Here is a 16,870-nt window from a genome sequence, read left to right on the forward strand (position 1 = left end):
ATTGTAGTCCACAATTTCATTTTGGCAAGACGGCGTAAAACACTGTAATGATTTTGCTATTGTATACATGCTTCATTTACAAGACTGCATTCACTAATAAGTGGCGTTTATTAGGACAATGCATGCTTCAGAGCAAAACAGAAGTCATGATCTATGATTCTAAGTTCTTCCAGAACCATCACAGGATGTCCCCATCGTGAGTTAAGTTTCTTGGTATACAAGCCTGATATTTGGAGTTTTTAATGCTGACATGTCAACAGTGACAACAACAGGCACCAGCTAAAGTTGCTCATAAAGAGCAAAAAATTCAACCTCCCTCTTGCTGCCGGTTAACCACAGCTCTTTTGGCTTTGAACTTTTAGCTACACCTTATTGAAATCTGGTAGTGGATTATATTGAGCTTTTTAAAGTTAAAAATGGTGTTGACAAAGGGTGCTTCTACAGCTCCATTGGAGAGAAGTGACTGGCTTGCAACTTCTGTCAGACTGTTATGTTAACTTTAATGAGTAGGAATTTGTGTTCCTTTGCAACATCGGTCATTATGCAAGTAACTTGTGTGTCCTAGAACTAAGTGAGCTTTATTTTTGGGGGAGAGTTTGGCCCAAAACAGCCAGGACATCTGAAGGCTGTGAGGCCCAGTGCACAGGGTCTGTTAACTCTCTTATGTCCTTTAAGAAGATAATGAGAAATAATAGCTGTAGATAATGACCAGCTATACACAGTGCATGCCATCAGCATTGTACCATTGATACTGATGTATACTTAGGTGATCAGTAAAGATGGAAAGACTGGATATTGTAACACACAGTCTGCATGATGACTGATGCGTGAGGAAGGGGGAATCAGGAATACAGTGGAAATGAAGACTGCCTTTTGGCACTGGTTCAGATTAAAATAGTAGCATAGTCAACATTCTGGGCCCTGTTGGTCCTGGGGGATGTATCATTTTTTGGGGTACCCAAATAAGCAATGCAGGATTCAGCGCTAAGGAATTAAACCATTAGCTTTAAAGTTTGGGCCTTCATCTTGAGGAGCTGAGCATCCTCGGTTTCCTTCAGTCTCACTGGGAACAACCTCTGAGGCTGCTCAGTGCTTCACAAGACTGGTCTCTGCTGCTGAGAATGTTGAAGAATGGAGGCAGTTGGAACTGCTCTGATGAGGTAGAGCAGGGAGTAATACTCCAGAATTTAATTCTCCATTCTTCAAGAATTGTGTAAGGTTACCAGGCCCTGGAGAGAGATCAGGGTATATCTTGAGCACCCGTCTACAATCAGTGGGGAAGAACTATTTCTGGCTATTAAGTTGGGACTACTTTTTTCTCTTTCCATCAGAGGAGAAGGACATGGGAAATAAGCAAAATGCAAATATGGGAAACAGTTCCCCCCTATGAAGTTACTGGGTGATGTTCTCTGGCCTGTATTGTGCAAAAGGTCTGAATAGATTATGATAATGGACCTTTCTGGCATTAAAATCTGTGAATCTTCCCTGCTAGGAGTCAAGAATGAACTGGATACAGGTACTGAGCTATGCTTTCAATCCGGTGTGTGGTTTTTCAGGTGAAGTTGGAGGCACATTGGAAGACCTACAGGGGGAAGCCTGCAACACCATAGGCTATGCTGTGGATAATTGAGCTCCTTTATCCCCCATGCTGGTAATATTCTACTTTTCCTAGAAGAAAAGGCCATTTGTATACAAGTGGTTTCAGTTAGAGATGTTTATGGGAGCAGAAACTCCTCATATCAGCGACACCTTAACAGGAGGTAGTGGTTTGCCTTTTTCTATTATCTATGCTGTAGTCACATTCTTTGAATAAGTGGACTAGTTCATACTGCTATCTTTTCATAGGCTCTTAAATTATTGAAATGAAGGCTTATTAGCGCTGCCAGATCTGGCAAAGAAAAATATCTAGTAATATTTCTGAAGGCCAAAATGCAGAAAGGACATCTGGAGAGAGGCTGCGTCAGTTTTTGGCATTTCTTTACTTAGGGGCAATGGTCCTTTGAAGTAGAAAATACTTTTTGTTGTATCTATATTATTAAAAAAATAGTGCAGTGTTTATCAGTCTTTGTTCATTGCAGATCTGATGTACAGTAAAGTCACAGTGCAAATCCAGATAAACATCTATCGCAGTCTCATTATCTTCCTGCCTGCTCTTATGAATGACTACGGCTGAAAAGGAACTTAATAAAAAATGCTGTATGTGATCCCAACAATGATGCCTTGAAGGGAAACAGGAAACACATGCGTCTGCAGACTTCCTGAATTCCAGGGACTTATTCCTTTTAAAAGCTCTCCTCCAGATAATCTCCAACAGTTCTGCATTGCATTACAGTGTATAGCAACTAGATGTATCTTCCACAAGATTCAACAGGCTCCTTTTGTCCCTGTCTGCATTACGAAAACGACCTGTTCCAATGATGGGCCCCCCTGGAGCATCTTAAGCCATGATTGAAATGGTTTGTCTGGTAATATTGATCGTGTTGAAGAATGGCCCAGTTGCTGAAAATGTCGTGAAATTGAGCAAAGGGGGTCTTAGACAATCGGGGTGGGGTGGGAATGCTAACACTAAGGCCTGTTAGGATGAGGAATATCGTCCCTATGGGAGTTGGATGGTGAGAAGCCCACTGATTGTCTAATCTAGTTTTAAATGATTCAGACTACTCAAGAATAAACATTAAGGAGCTCCTTTTGTGTTTGGAGGTAAAGACCACACCAACCAACAGCACATGCTTCAATCTAGTCCCAGGGCTACTCTTAAAATGAGTATGAGTTTAAATTACATGGCTCTTGAAATTCCTCTTGCAGCCATCTACCACCATCCTGCATAATCTATATTCTCAGGAGGGAGATCATCCTATAAGTCTTGCCAGGGGTGGTGTTTCTCTAACAGGACTCCACGCACTACAAAATTATGTTAACCTAAGTTCCGTCAGCATACAGCCATTGCCGTAGTTAAATTGCTTTTGCATGTTCACACTACACTCCTTGTGTTGGCGGTGCGCGTCCTCACCAGGAGCACTTGTACCGACTGTACTGTCAAGTGTGGGGCATTGGAGGACAGCTTCTGAAAGCCAATTACAGTTGGTGTCTGTGTGACAGGTTGGGTCACAGAAACCACCTTGGGACTGCCACCTGCTGTGCTAAGACTATCTCTAAGCCCACTTTCCCTAAGAGCTTGGAACTTCAGTACTTCTGGTTATGCCAGACACGCTAGCCTGCTACAAACACAGACCCAGGTCTGAACCACGTCCCTCAAAAGCTGCAGGCTTAACTGAAAACCGCTTAAGAAGTGCTCCTGTCTCCAACACCCAGATACCCAGTTCCCAATGGGATCCAAACCTCAAATAAATCTGTTTTACTCTGTGTAAAGCTTATACAGGCTAAGCTCATAAATTGTTCACCCTCTATAACACCGATAGAGAGAGATGCACAGCTGTTTACTCCCTCAGGTATTAATACTTGCTCTGGGTTAATTAATAAGTAAAAAGTGATTTTATTAAATATAAAAAGTAGGATTTAAGTGGTTCCAAGTAATAACAGGCAGAACAAAGTAAATTACCAAGCAAAATAAAACACAAAAGTCTAAGCCTAATACAGTAGGAAACTAAATGCAGTAAATCTCACCCTCAGAGATGTTCCAATAAGCATCTTTGACAGACTAGACTCCTTCCTAGTCTGGGTCCAGCAATCACTAACACCCCTGTAGTTACTGTCCTTTGTTCCAGTTTTTTTCAGGCATCTCTTGAGGGTGGAGACGCTATCCATTGAGCAGGATGAAGACAAAATGGAGGGGCTTCCAGGGGCTTATATAGTCTTTCTCTTGTGGGTGGAAACCCCTCTTCTCCTATGTAAAATCCCCTCAACAAGATGGAGTTTTGCAGTCACCTGGACAAGTCACATGTTCATGCATGACTCAGTTCTTTACAGGCCGACGCCATTGTTTACATGTTAGTTTGAAGGTTCCCAGGAAAGCTCAGATGTGAATTGGCAACTTCCAAAGTTCATTGTTAGTTAAGTACTCCCAATTACTTGAATAACCCCTTCACACTATGTTGACCAAATCTGTCTTATGTCTTCCTACGGCAAACACTTCAAATACAAGCATAGAGCCACCGCTCATAACTTCAGATATAAAAATGATACATACCTACAAATAGGATGAATATATTCAGTAGATCATAACCTTTGCAAAGATATGTTACACGGCAAATCTAGCATAAAACATATCCCAGTTATGTCATATTTACACTCATAAGCATATTCCTATAAAGTATTATGGGGTGCAACGTCACAGTCTACACTGTGTTGACCTAACTACATCAACATTGACTCTGTGCCTCTCATGGAGGTGGAGTTATTAAGTTGGCATAGTGGAGCAGTTACGTTGTCAGGAGAGAAATTTTAGTGTATACACTTACATAGGTTGTTGTAGGCTGCCTTGTGTCCCCCTAACTCTAGTGTAGACCAGGCCTCTGTCTACCTTCTGACCTGCTGTTGAATTCTTAATTGGCAGGGCAGTTTCATGAGTTGTGCACTACTTTTAGGGCACGTCTGCAGCAAAGATGAGAGAATGGGGCACTTGCTGTTATGTACAAAATTACAGTGTTGCAGATGCCAGGGAGACGCCATAGTATCCTTCCTTAGTTCTAGAACACTCTTCGCTCACTCTCACACACTTTATTATTCAGTGTGCTTCTGTGAAAAGGACACTTATCACCCCTACCTACGGCCGTTTGGTGTGTCTTATGGAAAATTGCTCATCACACTGTGGAAGGCCAGAGAAGAGTAGAAGCCTGTAGTTCTGAAGGTATCGCTTATAGTGGAACCTGTGTCCACACTGCTCCAACCCACTTCAAATCATAAATGCGCTGCCTTTGGGTTTAAAAAAAAAAAAAGAGCAATTCAATCTAACGTGATGGGCGGGTATTTTCTCCCTACATGCTGAACTGTGCTTGAAATCGGCACTTTAGCTGGTGGCCCTGGGCCAATAATGTACAGCTGCACCACCATGCACCCTGGCAGGGAGATCCCAAACTGAAAGCCACTTGGCAATCAAAATAGTACTAGGGGTAGGAGGAGATCTAATTTAAGGTGTTTGATCTTTAAGCATTTTGGAGGCAGCCCCCTTCTGCTCTACCACATACAGCATCTCCTTGCGTGGCTGATCTCTGCTTTGTCACCAGCAGCATATATAGTAACAAAGGAGTGTGAAAATATGGCTTATGATTGTTTTAATGTCTATGCTGTGTGAAATGGCTGGTAGACCTCCCTTTGCATGACACCTTCTGTGAATAGGGCCCAGCTGAAAAACCTGCAAGGAAATCTTTGTTTTTCTTCGTTAGTGAAACTGAAGTATGACTGATTTCTGCAAAACTCTGAGACTGCTAATAGAGCACTGGGAAGATCATGTGCTTAAAACGTCATTTGGGCTTCTAGGCTGCTGCTTTATTCTCTGCCACTTCCCATTTGATTCCTCTGTGATCCTCTAATTTTTAAAATGGGATGGAGGAATATAATTAGAGCTTGAGAACAGGTGCATTTGGAAACACTCATTTTGAGCCAGTGTCTGACTTGCAGGATCTACATCTCTTGTTGGGGGTGACTCAAAGGTACATCAAGTGATGGGGCGGGTATGCATACTGTAGGGACAGGTAGGCTCTGTAGCAATATCCTGGACAAACTCTCCACACGAGGCTTATTAGCAAACACGATGGTTTTCAGTGATGGTCATATACAGATGTTGCCACATCAATCATTTAAGCCAGGAGTTCTCAAACTTTATTGCAAAGGGGGTTGTGACACTCCTTGGGGTCCTGATCCACAGTTTGAGAACTGCTGATTTGAGCCACTCTTAGTCGTTACATGTCACCACTCTAACATCCTCAATGCTGTTAGACTAAATAGTCTCTCTTAGAGCCCTGTATATCTGTGCTGTGATTTTTGGATCATAAAGTGACCTTCCTTTTTTTTTTTTTTTGGTTGAGGACCTTTGATTCAATTAGTAGACAATAGTCGACATATTATTCCTAAAATGAACTGAGATGGAAGCATTTCTTCTCTGTATTGTCCTGGATTTAAAAAATAGGAAGCAGAAAAGTAGTTGACAGGGAGTGTTAGTTAACTATTTGTCTTCCTCTCCCTGAAAGCTACTTTTGAGGCTAACAGACTGGATTGGGTGGCGGGAGATCTTACTTCATTTTCTGGCTCTGTCACAGACTCACTCAATTTCTCTGCGCTTCAGTTCACCCATGTATAAGATGGAGATAATGCTCCATTTAACACTTCATCCATCTCGTCTATTTAGATTGGAAGCTTTTCAGTTCAGGGGCTATCTTGTGTGTGTACCATGTCTGGCACAATTTGGCCCCCAATTTTGGATGGGGCCCCTTGGGGCTACCATACTATAAATGGTTAATAAGGTGGCAATGTAGTCAGCTGGTATATACTGTACTGTATATAAATGAGTGCACTACCTGTTAATATATTGACAAATTTAGTTCCAGCAGGGGTCTGTGCAACTGGAGAATTTTAAAATCAAAACGAAGGCTAATTTTTCCTCAGGCATTTAAATGCATTTCTTTAACTCCAGAAATATAACCCTTAACAGGGCTGACTAGTGGGACTGGATCATAGGACTCTGATGCTTACCCTGAACTAATGCTAATCACGGTGTTGAACGTGTGTGTGTAGTGAAGGCAAATAGTTGTGCTTTACAGCATAAAAATCACTGTTTATAATGGATCATGGCTCTAGTAACTTTAAGGATAAGTTAAATGCTACACTGTAGGCTCTGAAAGCTTTGTAAAGAGAAAAGCCTAAACACAGCTGGTGAAAGAGAGAGCGCTATGTTGAAAATGTAATGCTTTGTTCCCACTGTTCCTCTTTTCTGCTCTCTTAGCTTTCTGCTGCAAGGAGAAATGGGTTCTCTAAGCAGGATGGTGGTATAGATTAGGCAATGAGCAGTACTGCTACTCCTTTAAAGGTAGAGAATTCACTGGACAGCAGAAGTGTTCACGATTTACTGGCTGGGGTGTCCTCAACCCTATACATCCTGGGAAATAAGTGATATTGCAGTTTTAGCTTGATGCTATGTTGAAATGATTGTGAATAGATTCCTAACTGACTGTCTTTCTTTCAGGCTCAGAGAGATCATGAAGAAAGCATGTATTCCACAAGATGGAACAGATTCCCCACTGTCGGTTATCCTGGCTATAGTTGAGTCAGATTCCACAGTAGTCTATTATAAACTGACAGACGGTTTCATAATGCCAGACCCTCCTGATGATACTGAAGACGTGGACAATAAACAGTGGAGAAAGAAAAGAAGGAAGCTTTTGAGATGACTTTAAGACAAAGACGAACTGTTTCTTGGCCCCTTATTTTCAAATCTAAACAAATTCAGTAATTTGTGTATGTAAATTAGAAGGTACAATGGCTTAACTGCTGCATTGCAAATCTTCACTTGCTCTGCAGAACTCAGACGTCTGCAACATGCCTCAAAGTAAAATGGTTTGTAACATGTTTCAAGGACCTGACTTTTGTATAAGGCAAGTTACTCCTTCCTCCTCTTTTTTTTTTTTTTTTTTTTTTGAGAAGCAGAAGGTTTCAAACTTTGTCCCTTCTTCACACACGCCCCTACATTTGTGGGAATGTAAAGACTTAACAGAGTCAGACCTATGGCATAATTTTAAAGGTAAATATTGAAATAAAGTAAACTGTTCTTTAGTGTAGTGTGGTTGGAGTGAAGGTCTTCAAACATACACTTCTGCGTAAGTTAAAAAGGCAGTAGTTTGTCCTACTCATGGCACCAAGAGCATTTAAAATATAAATTTCACCTACTCCTTCACTTTTTGGCCTCTTACTGCTATATTTAGAGCAAAATAGAGTAGGTTTTGTTCAGGAATATTTTCTTTTGGTTTAAATGTTTTGCAACTGGAAAAATGACATGACTATGATAATTCCCAAGGCTACTAGAAAGAGGCATGGTCCAGTGATTAAAGCCCAAGACAGTGGTTCTCAACCTGCGGCCCGTGGGCTGCTTGCGGCCCAGTCAGCACACAGCTGCAGCCCACGTGACATCCTCAGGGCATACAGATAGTATTGGATGCGGCCCACAGTGGTGACTAGGTTGAGAACCACTGTCCCAAGGTTCAGCGACTCCTGCAATGTAACCCTAGTGACCAATCACTAAGGTCTAATCTACATAAGCAAATGTACATGTCACTAGATACTTGGAGAACTAGCTTATTATACCACAAAGTTAAACACTGTTTGTTACCCATGTGAATGAAAACGGGAGGGGAAGCAGGTTGAAGATCCAGGGTTTAGTAACGTGGTGTTAACTGTGTCCAGTCCTATCTATACAGTCCAAGAACAAACCATTTGATGAGAAATTCAGAGACCTCTTGTGTTATAACATGATCTCTCAACACAGTAAATTTTTGTGTGTGAATGGCTCCTTATTCTCTTGCCTCAGTTACCCCATTTTAAATATGGGTTCTATTACCTATTTTTAATTGGCTAATCTTTAGAGTCTTTTGAAACTGAAGACAATGCCTAGGAACTACTAATTACACATTTTTTTCTATACCACGTAGGCTGCTGCAGCAGGTGTGCCAATTTGTGCACCACTCAGCCACTCTCAACACAGTCTGACCATTACCTCCTCGGGTAGGGACCATGTCCTCCTATATGTTTACACAGCACCTGGTACAATAGGGCCCCCCATGTGAGTGTAACCCACATTATTTATATCTCCAGTGTAGCCTCCATGGGTTAAACTAGTTGCCTGAATGATGTTTCAGCTGGTTATAGGGGAAGGGGAAACAAAGTTTAAATTGTTGGTACTGCCATGGGAATTTTCCATGCTTTCATTCAGTAGTTTTCTTTAAGTTTAACTTTAACTTGGAATTTTTGGCTTTCTAATGTAAGTTCCATATCTCAGAAATGGCTTTTAAAGTATATGTAAAAATCCACCTAGGGTCAAGGACCACATGTGGAAAATTTCAAGCAAAAGGCCTGTTTTTGTTCAGTTCAGGAACAGGGGAGGATCCAGTTTCAGGCTCAGAATGAAGTGATGGTTAACCTTTAGTCTCTCCTCAATAGGACAGACTAGAAATCCTTGGTGATTTCAGAGTTTAAGATTTTTAGTTTCACATAGTCAAACAGGCTGGGGCAGCAGCAACGTCTAGTGAGAAAAGCAGGGGGCAATATGTACAGCATGATACTAGCCCTGCCTTCACCAAGGTCTTGCTGTGCGACTCTGGGCACTGCAGTTAGGTCCCAATTTCGCAAAGCACTTAAACAGATGCTGAAGCCCTACTGAAGTCAGTGGGACTTAGGTGCACTTCAGCACATGCTCAGCTGTGTAGAGATAGACTTAAGTACATGCTTAAGTCCTTAATTGAATTAGAGCCTTAAACTCTGCAACTCCAGTGTCTCACCTCTAAAATGTCTACCCAAGGTACCTGTATATTGTACAGCATCAGAGCACCTCACAATCTTTAATGTAATCCTTGGCTATAAGGTGCTAATAAGTGCAAATAGAAAATTTAATCCTGTCCCTGGTGGTGATATCCATCACTTATGTGCATTCTTACTACACAGCGTTTTAGGGCCAGATCCTCATAAGGTGGAAATCAATGTAATTCCATGGGTGTTACTGGAGTTACAGCAATTTACAGCAGCTTCCTGTAGCACATGAATACCTACTTCTCACACGTTAAGGTTTGCTCCTTTGCTATTAACCATTGCCTGTTTCAAACTGAATTAGGAGGATGGGATACAACGGATGGGCAAGTGCCCTGATCTGTTTGGGTAACTGAACAGAACGCATAGGCAGGCAATGTGTCTGGAGATTATATTATGTGCCTTTATGTATGTTTTCACACACACAAACAAAATGGTTGCTTTTTATACAGTCTCTTCTGACCTCTCCTTACAGAAAAGCTCCTTGTTTAGTCATGTGGAAATTAAAACAGAAGAATTTCTATCATTCTAAAGCTTGCTCCGCTCATGAGGAAAAAGCAATCTGTCTCTTTTTGGACTGCAGCCATAATGCATTAAAAGGTAGCTCTGTATTGATTCCTGATATGCTGAATCTGGCCATGACACCCATATTTTATGAACTCTGCTGTTTAGTCCATAAAGTACATCTCACACTTCATTTGGCTACATACCACCAGCTAAACTGTCCTCATATAAGCAATAAAATACTTAAACCCCAGTGTAGGTATGTGCTGGAAAAAAAGTTTTAGTTTTATGTAGAGAAGCTTGTAAAATACTCTATACAATGCAGAATTTATACTTGTGCTGTATGCCACTAACGCCGTAGCAATTTCTCTTGCATTTGCCCTGCTCTCAGGGAAGCATTTGTATTTTGTGGTTTGCTGCAGAACTGATACATTAGCATGACTTTTTTCTTTAGCTAAAAATTATTAAAACGAAGCATAATTCAAACGAACCTTTCTGTATATAGAAAAGTACCCAACTCCAGAAATTGACTTAGAGCAACAAACTGTATTTCTTTGACCTCAGTACCGCACCACCACCAAAAAATGTTTCATGTCTGTTAAAGCATGACTGTAGAGGTCTTTATCCAGACTCTCTATAGTAGAGCTTGCTTTTTGCATTTCCGAGTTAATGGGTTTTTTTAAAAACATTGCTGCACTTTCTATTCTCCATGTAACGGTTAAAGCAGGGGTGGGGAATCTCCGGCCCATGGTCTGGATCCAGACCACTGCTTCATTTCATCTAGCCTGCAGCAAGTCTCCACGCCGCAGGTCAGAAGCCCCGGCGCGCGCCCCCCCTCCGCCCCTGCAGGGCTGGAGCCACAAGTGCTGGGTTGTCAGAAGTCGGGTCAGCTCCACGCAGCTCCTGGCACGGCCCTGCAGCCCCCAGCGCCAGCTCCACAGCTCCCATTGGCCCAGAACGGTGGCCAATGGGAGCTGCGTGCACAGGCAGCACACACCACGCACAGCCCCTTGGCCTCTGCCTAGGGGTTGGACATGGCAGCTGCTTTTGGGAGCAGTGCGGAGCCACATCAGGCAGGGAGCCTGCCTTAGCCCCACTGCACCCCCAAATGGGAGCCACCTGAGGTAAGTGCCGCCCAGCTGGAGCCCGCACCCTGAACCCCCCTACCCCAGGTCGGAATCCCCTCCCGCACCCTAACTCCCTTCCATACCCCAACCCCCTGCCCCAGCCCTGAGCTCCCTCCCACACCCAAACCGTCTCCTGGAACTCATACCCTGAACCTCCTGCACCCCAGCCCTGAGCCCACTCCCACACTCCAAACCCCTTGGCCCCAGCCTGGAGCTCTCTCCTGCACCCTAAACTCCTATCCACAGCCACATACCAGAGCCTGCACCCCAACCCTCTCACCTGCACCCCAACCCTCTGCCTCAGCCAGGAGCCCTCTCCTGCACCCTGAACCCCTCATTTCTGACTCCACCCTGGAGTCTAGGGGAAACCCGGAGCCTCCGAACCCCCACCCTGCGGGGCTTTATGTGGCCTGGGACTGATTTTTTTTTTCTGTGGGTCAGTGGCCCCGATAGAAAAAAAATTCCCCACTCCTGGCTTAAAGGTAAACAAAGGGTCATTTAGAAAAAATTAAGTTTAGATCCTTATTTGGCTTAGCGCCACTGAAAGTCTATCTGCGTTGATGTCATATGCAGCCCCATTGCAGACCTGGAGCCCATTGGTACTGTAAAAATACAGAATGACAAGACTGCCCCTCAAACAGCATTGACTGACAGTTGCTGAGGATCAGGCCATTAGAATTTTAAAGTCCCAAAACATTGTTTATACATGCTGCATTAAAATGTTTCATTGCTTGCTTTACTGTAAGTGAGAGAATGTCTCTAGTTGTACAAGAAACTCTGAACCTTGAGCACTTGTCTGGGTCAGCAGCTTTTCAAGTTCACCTTTAATAGGCATCAAGATAAGTTTCACAGTCTACACTTTGCTCTCTTAAAGACTACTTTTATAGACTAAGTACAGTTTAACCAGCTACTTTTAACATATAGAGATGTTCTGGAGCAAAAATACACTTTTTCACTATTGTATCAATTCATGCCTCTCTGCAGGGAGATGTGTGTATTCAGGCCTACTCAGAACTATGAGATGTTGTTACAATTTTTCTTCAGGTTTGTCATTGTAATTGGATGTCCATTAATGTAAGTATCAATTCTGGTTTATGGAGTGTCTGGTTCTTTCAGGAGTTGATGGCTTCACCTCCTAAATTGTGTACTTTACATGACTATGTAATGCAGCTGTCTTGTGTACAGCAACTTATGTGAAAATGCTATTTGTTTTCTACGATGTAAAAAATTGTGTGATTAAAATTAATTGTGATTAATTGCACTGTTAAACAATAATAGAATACCATTTAAATATTTAAATATTTTGGATGTTTTCTACATTTTAAAATATATTGATTTCAATTATAACAGAATACAAAGTGTACACTGCTCACTTTATATTATTGATTACAAATACTTGCCCTGTAAAAAAAATTTTTTTTTCAATTCACCTAAGTACTGTACTGCAATCTCTTTATCATGAAAGTTGAACTTACAATTGTAGAATTATGTACAAAAAAAAACTGCATTCAAAACTAAAACATTTGTAAATCTTTAGAGATGACAAGTCCACTCAGTCCTATTTCTTGTTCAGCCAATCACACAGACAAATAAGTTTGTGTACATTTTCAGGAGATAATGCTGCCTGCTTCTTGTTCACATTGTCACCTGAAAGTGAGAACAGGCATTCCCATGGCACTGTTGCAGCCGGGCGTCGCAAGATATTTACAAGCCAGATGCACTAAAGATTCATATGTCTTTTCATGCTTCATCCACCATTCCAGAGGACGTGCGTCCATGCTGACGGGTTCTGCTCAATACCGATCCAAAGCAGTGCAGATCGACACGTTCATTTTCATCATCTGAGTCAGATGCCACTAGCTGAAGGCTGATTTTTTTTTTTTTGGTGGTTTGGATTCTGTAGTTTCCACATCAGAGTGTTGCTCTTTTAAGACTACTGAAAGCATGCTCCACACCTCATCCCTCTTAGATTTTGGAATGCACTTAAGATTCTTAAACCTTGGGTCGAGTGCTGTAGCTATCTTTAGAAAGCTCACATTGGTACCTTCTTTGCATTTTGTCAAATCTGCAGTGAAAGTGTTCTTAAAATGAACATCTACTGAGTCATCTGAGACTACTATAACATGAGATATATGGCAGAATGCGGGTAAAATAGAGCCAGAGACATACAATTCTCCCCCAAGGAGTTCAGTCACAAATTTAATTAACACATTTTTTAACGAGCATCATGAACAGGAAGCATGTCCTCGGAATGGTGGCCGAAGCTTGAAGGGGCATATGAATGTTTAGCATATCTGGCATGTAAATACCTTGCAATGCCAACTACAAAAGTCCCTTGCAAACGCCTGTTCTCACTTTCTGGTGACATTGTAAATAAGTGGGCAGTATTATCGCCTATAAATGTAAACAAACTTGTTTGTCTTAGTGATTGGTTGAACAAGAAGTAGGACTGAGTGGACTTGTAGGCTCTAAAGTTTTGCATAGTTTTGTTTTTGAGTGCACTTCTGTAACAAAAATCTACATTTGTAATTTTCACTTTCACGATACAAGTACTGTAGTGCAATCTCTTAATGAGGTGAATTGAAAAATACTACTTTGATTTCAAATATTTGCACTGTAAAAATGATAATCAAAAATAAGATAAAGTGAGCAGTGTATACTTTGTATTCTGTATTGTAATTGAAATCAATATATTTGAAAATACAGAAAAACATCCAAAATATTTAATAAATTTCAGTTGGTATTCTATTCTTTAACAATGTGATTAAAACTGCGATTAATCACAGTTAATTTATTTAATCACAGTTAATTTTTTTGAGTTAATCATGTGAGTTAACTGCAATTAATAGACAGCCCTATTTTTCTACCTTTTATTTAAATGCACAGAGGGGCTGCACTTGCTACATGTGGTTGAGAAATATGCCCTGGAGCAGACAGCAAGCTGCCTGACAACTACACAATCTCTTCTAAATGCTGAGCAAGCAAAAATGTTTGCATGTGGATTTGTAATCTGTGCTGCTCCACGTGAAGTCACCAAAGTGTAACACCTTGGTCTATGTGTGTGTATATATCATGAGCATAATGTCAAGACTCAATAAAGTTATAAGGATATAATGACTCAAGGGACACCCTCCCATGATTCTATGGAATGAGGTTTAGGAGTCTCCGGACTGGCCAATCTGGTTGTAAAGGGGAGCCAACTGTTCCTGTGTATAGGGAAGGAAATATCTTATGGTGCGTGTTTTAGACTAGTCAAAGCTAGAATCACTAAGTGCATGGGCTTTCCCTGAGCATCAATAGGAGATGCACTCAGGCAGTGGTGGGGCTTCCGTGGTTAGATGAGTTTGGTGCAGACTTGGGGGCAACTCCTGGCCTTGCCTCATCACCCACAGAAGGTCCCAGGTGGTGAAGCAGTGTGGAGCAGGATTGCAGGGGCAAGGGACAGCACACAAGAGCCCCCTGAATGACATTTTAACAAACTCCTTCACCATGCTGGCCAGTTACCAGAGTACAGCAGCTTAGGTAAAATGCCAGTGATGTATTTACTTTCATCTTTTAGAATGCAGGTAACTGCAGCTGGTATTTCAAAATTTCCCAGCCCCAGGATGTCTTTTCCCTTTGTCTCCCCCCGTTTCTCAGAGCCTCCCCACTTTGGCTGGGCTGGCCCCATGCCTGAGGAATGCAGATGGCAAACAATAACTTGAGCCATGCCAAAATGACAGCCCATGGGCTTCTCAGCTGAATGGATGAATTGCATAACTCCTGGTTATCTACATGATGCTTAGTGTGAACTCTACAGTTAATTTATGTAATTTATTGCCTTGTTCATTTGCCACCTAATTAATTATCATCATCATCAGTCAGCCTCCTACTCCTCCCCTGCTCATCTGGCCATGGTGTTCAGCTCACTAACCCTCTGGATTTCCCTGTCTCCTTGCTCCATTCCAGCTGTTCCTGCCTCCCCATCCTCCACCCTCCCACCCCTTCTCTTTGGAGTAATTTTCCTTAACACTTTCCTCTCTTTATTCCCTCCCCTCTCCACCCCCATCTTTAACCACACCTTTCCTCACCAACCATTATATCGCTTTAGGCCTCTTACTTTCCAACTTGCCTCCCTGTCATAAATATAAAGGGAAGGGTAAACCCCTTTAAAATCCCTCCTGGCCAGAGGAAAAATCCTCTCCCCTGTAAAGGGTTAAGAAGCTAAAGGTAACCTCGCTGGCATCTGACCAAAATGACAAATGAGGAGACAAGATACTTTCAAAAGCTGGGAGGAGGGAGAGAAACAAAGGGTCTGGGTCTGTCTGTATGCTGCTTTTGCCAGGGATAGAACAGGAATGGAGTCTTAGAACGTTTAGTAAGTAATCTAGCTAGGTATGTGTTAGATTATGATTTCTTTAAATGGCTGAGAAAGGAACTGTGCTGAATAGAATGACTATTCCTGTCTGTGTGTCTTTTTTGTAACTTAAGGTTTTGCCTAGAGGGATTCTCTATGTTTTGAATCTAATTACCCTGTAAGGTATCTACCATCTTGATTTTACAGAGGGGATTTCTTTACTTCTATTAAAAGTCGTCTTGTAAGAAAACTGAATGCTTTTTCATTGTTCTCAGATCCAAGGGTTTGGGTCTGTGGTCACCTATGCAAATTGGTAAACCAAACCTTTCCCAGGAAGTGGGGTGCAAGGGTTGGGAGGATTTTGGGGGGAAAGACATGTCCAAACTACGTTTCCCAGTAAACCCAGTTAGAGTTTGGTGGTGGCAGTGGAGATCCAGGGACAAAGGATAAAATTAATTTGTACCTTGGGGAAGTTTTAACCTAAGCTGGTGAAAGTAAGCTTAGGAGGTTTTCATGCAGGTCCCCACATCTGTACCCTAGAGTTCAGAGTGGGGGAGAAACCTTGACACTCCCCTTCTGCTGTTCCCTCTGGAATGCCCATTCACTAAAAAGGCCATGACCATCCATGATATTGTAATTTTCTGCTCCTTCCAACTGTGGGCCTTCCTTGAAACCATGATTGTTTTGGACTGATGTCATTTCCTATTGAAATCAAGTGAGGGGTTGGTGCCTACCACCTTGAGGCCCCACTGAAAATGCCAGCTGCCTCAATACAGTTTACACTTGGCTTAGAAGCAAAAGATCCAAGAGTAGAAAGCCAGTCTGTTATCTTCAGAGGATTGCTTATCTCTATTGGAGGTTGTTCCACACATGGTGTCTGGTAGTTTTTGCTTTAATACTATATGGTAGTTCTAATACTACAAGGTCTACAAATAGTCAAATCAAACATACCTACTGAGATTTTTCAGAGCAACAAGAATCATTGTATCAAACTGCACAGTACTGACCCCCTATCAACACCAGAGGGTGCTTTCTGCTTACAGAGCACAGGAGCCAACTTGTGGGGATTTTGGCATGTTGTAAAAGTCTATTTTCCAATCTAATTTAATTTTTTGGAATCTCCAATATGTACACAAAAATGAAAAAAGCAGTATAATGCTGTGAAGTGATTGTATCCCTTCTTTCTCTGTTGTTGGAATGTAGCTGTAGAATTACTGTCCCTGTTCATATTAAAAAGATGTTGGGTCACGGTTACTAGTTTTAAAAATGGAATGGGTTTGCTTTATGCTACAGACTGCTTTTAAGTTTAGTCCTGTGCCTTCTAAAATCCTGAATAGATTCTAGTATATCCTGCTCTGGCTGGAGGCTGAGCAGACTCAGGTGCTATGGTCAGGCCATGGTCTACACAGCAAGATGAGGGGTCTGTCCCAATCCT

General features: G+C 42.0%; 1 protein-coding gene across 1 annotated transcript in view; it reads left to right on the forward strand.

The window, feature by feature from the left end:
- Positions 1 to 12,363, forward strand: part of TSEN15 (tRNA splicing endonuclease subunit 15) — a 28,925-nt gene extending 16,562 nt beyond the window's left edge. Inside the window, exon 4 of the mRNA XM_084637769.1 lies at positions 7,139 to 12,363. Within this exon, the coding sequence (XP_084493895.1) occupies positions 7,139 to 7,343 (205 nt within the window). The 3' untranslated portion in view covers positions 7,344 to 12,363. The remainder of the gene's footprint in view (positions 1 to 7,138) is intronic.
- Positions 12,364 to 16,870: the final 4,507 nt, after the last annotated feature.

The sequence above is a fragment of the Lepidochelys olivacea genome, assembly GCF_965140295.1.
Source record: "Lepidochelys olivacea isolate rLepOli2 genome assembly, chromosome: 8".
NCBI lineage: Eukaryota > Metazoa > Chordata > Testudines > Cheloniidae > Lepidochelys > Lepidochelys olivacea.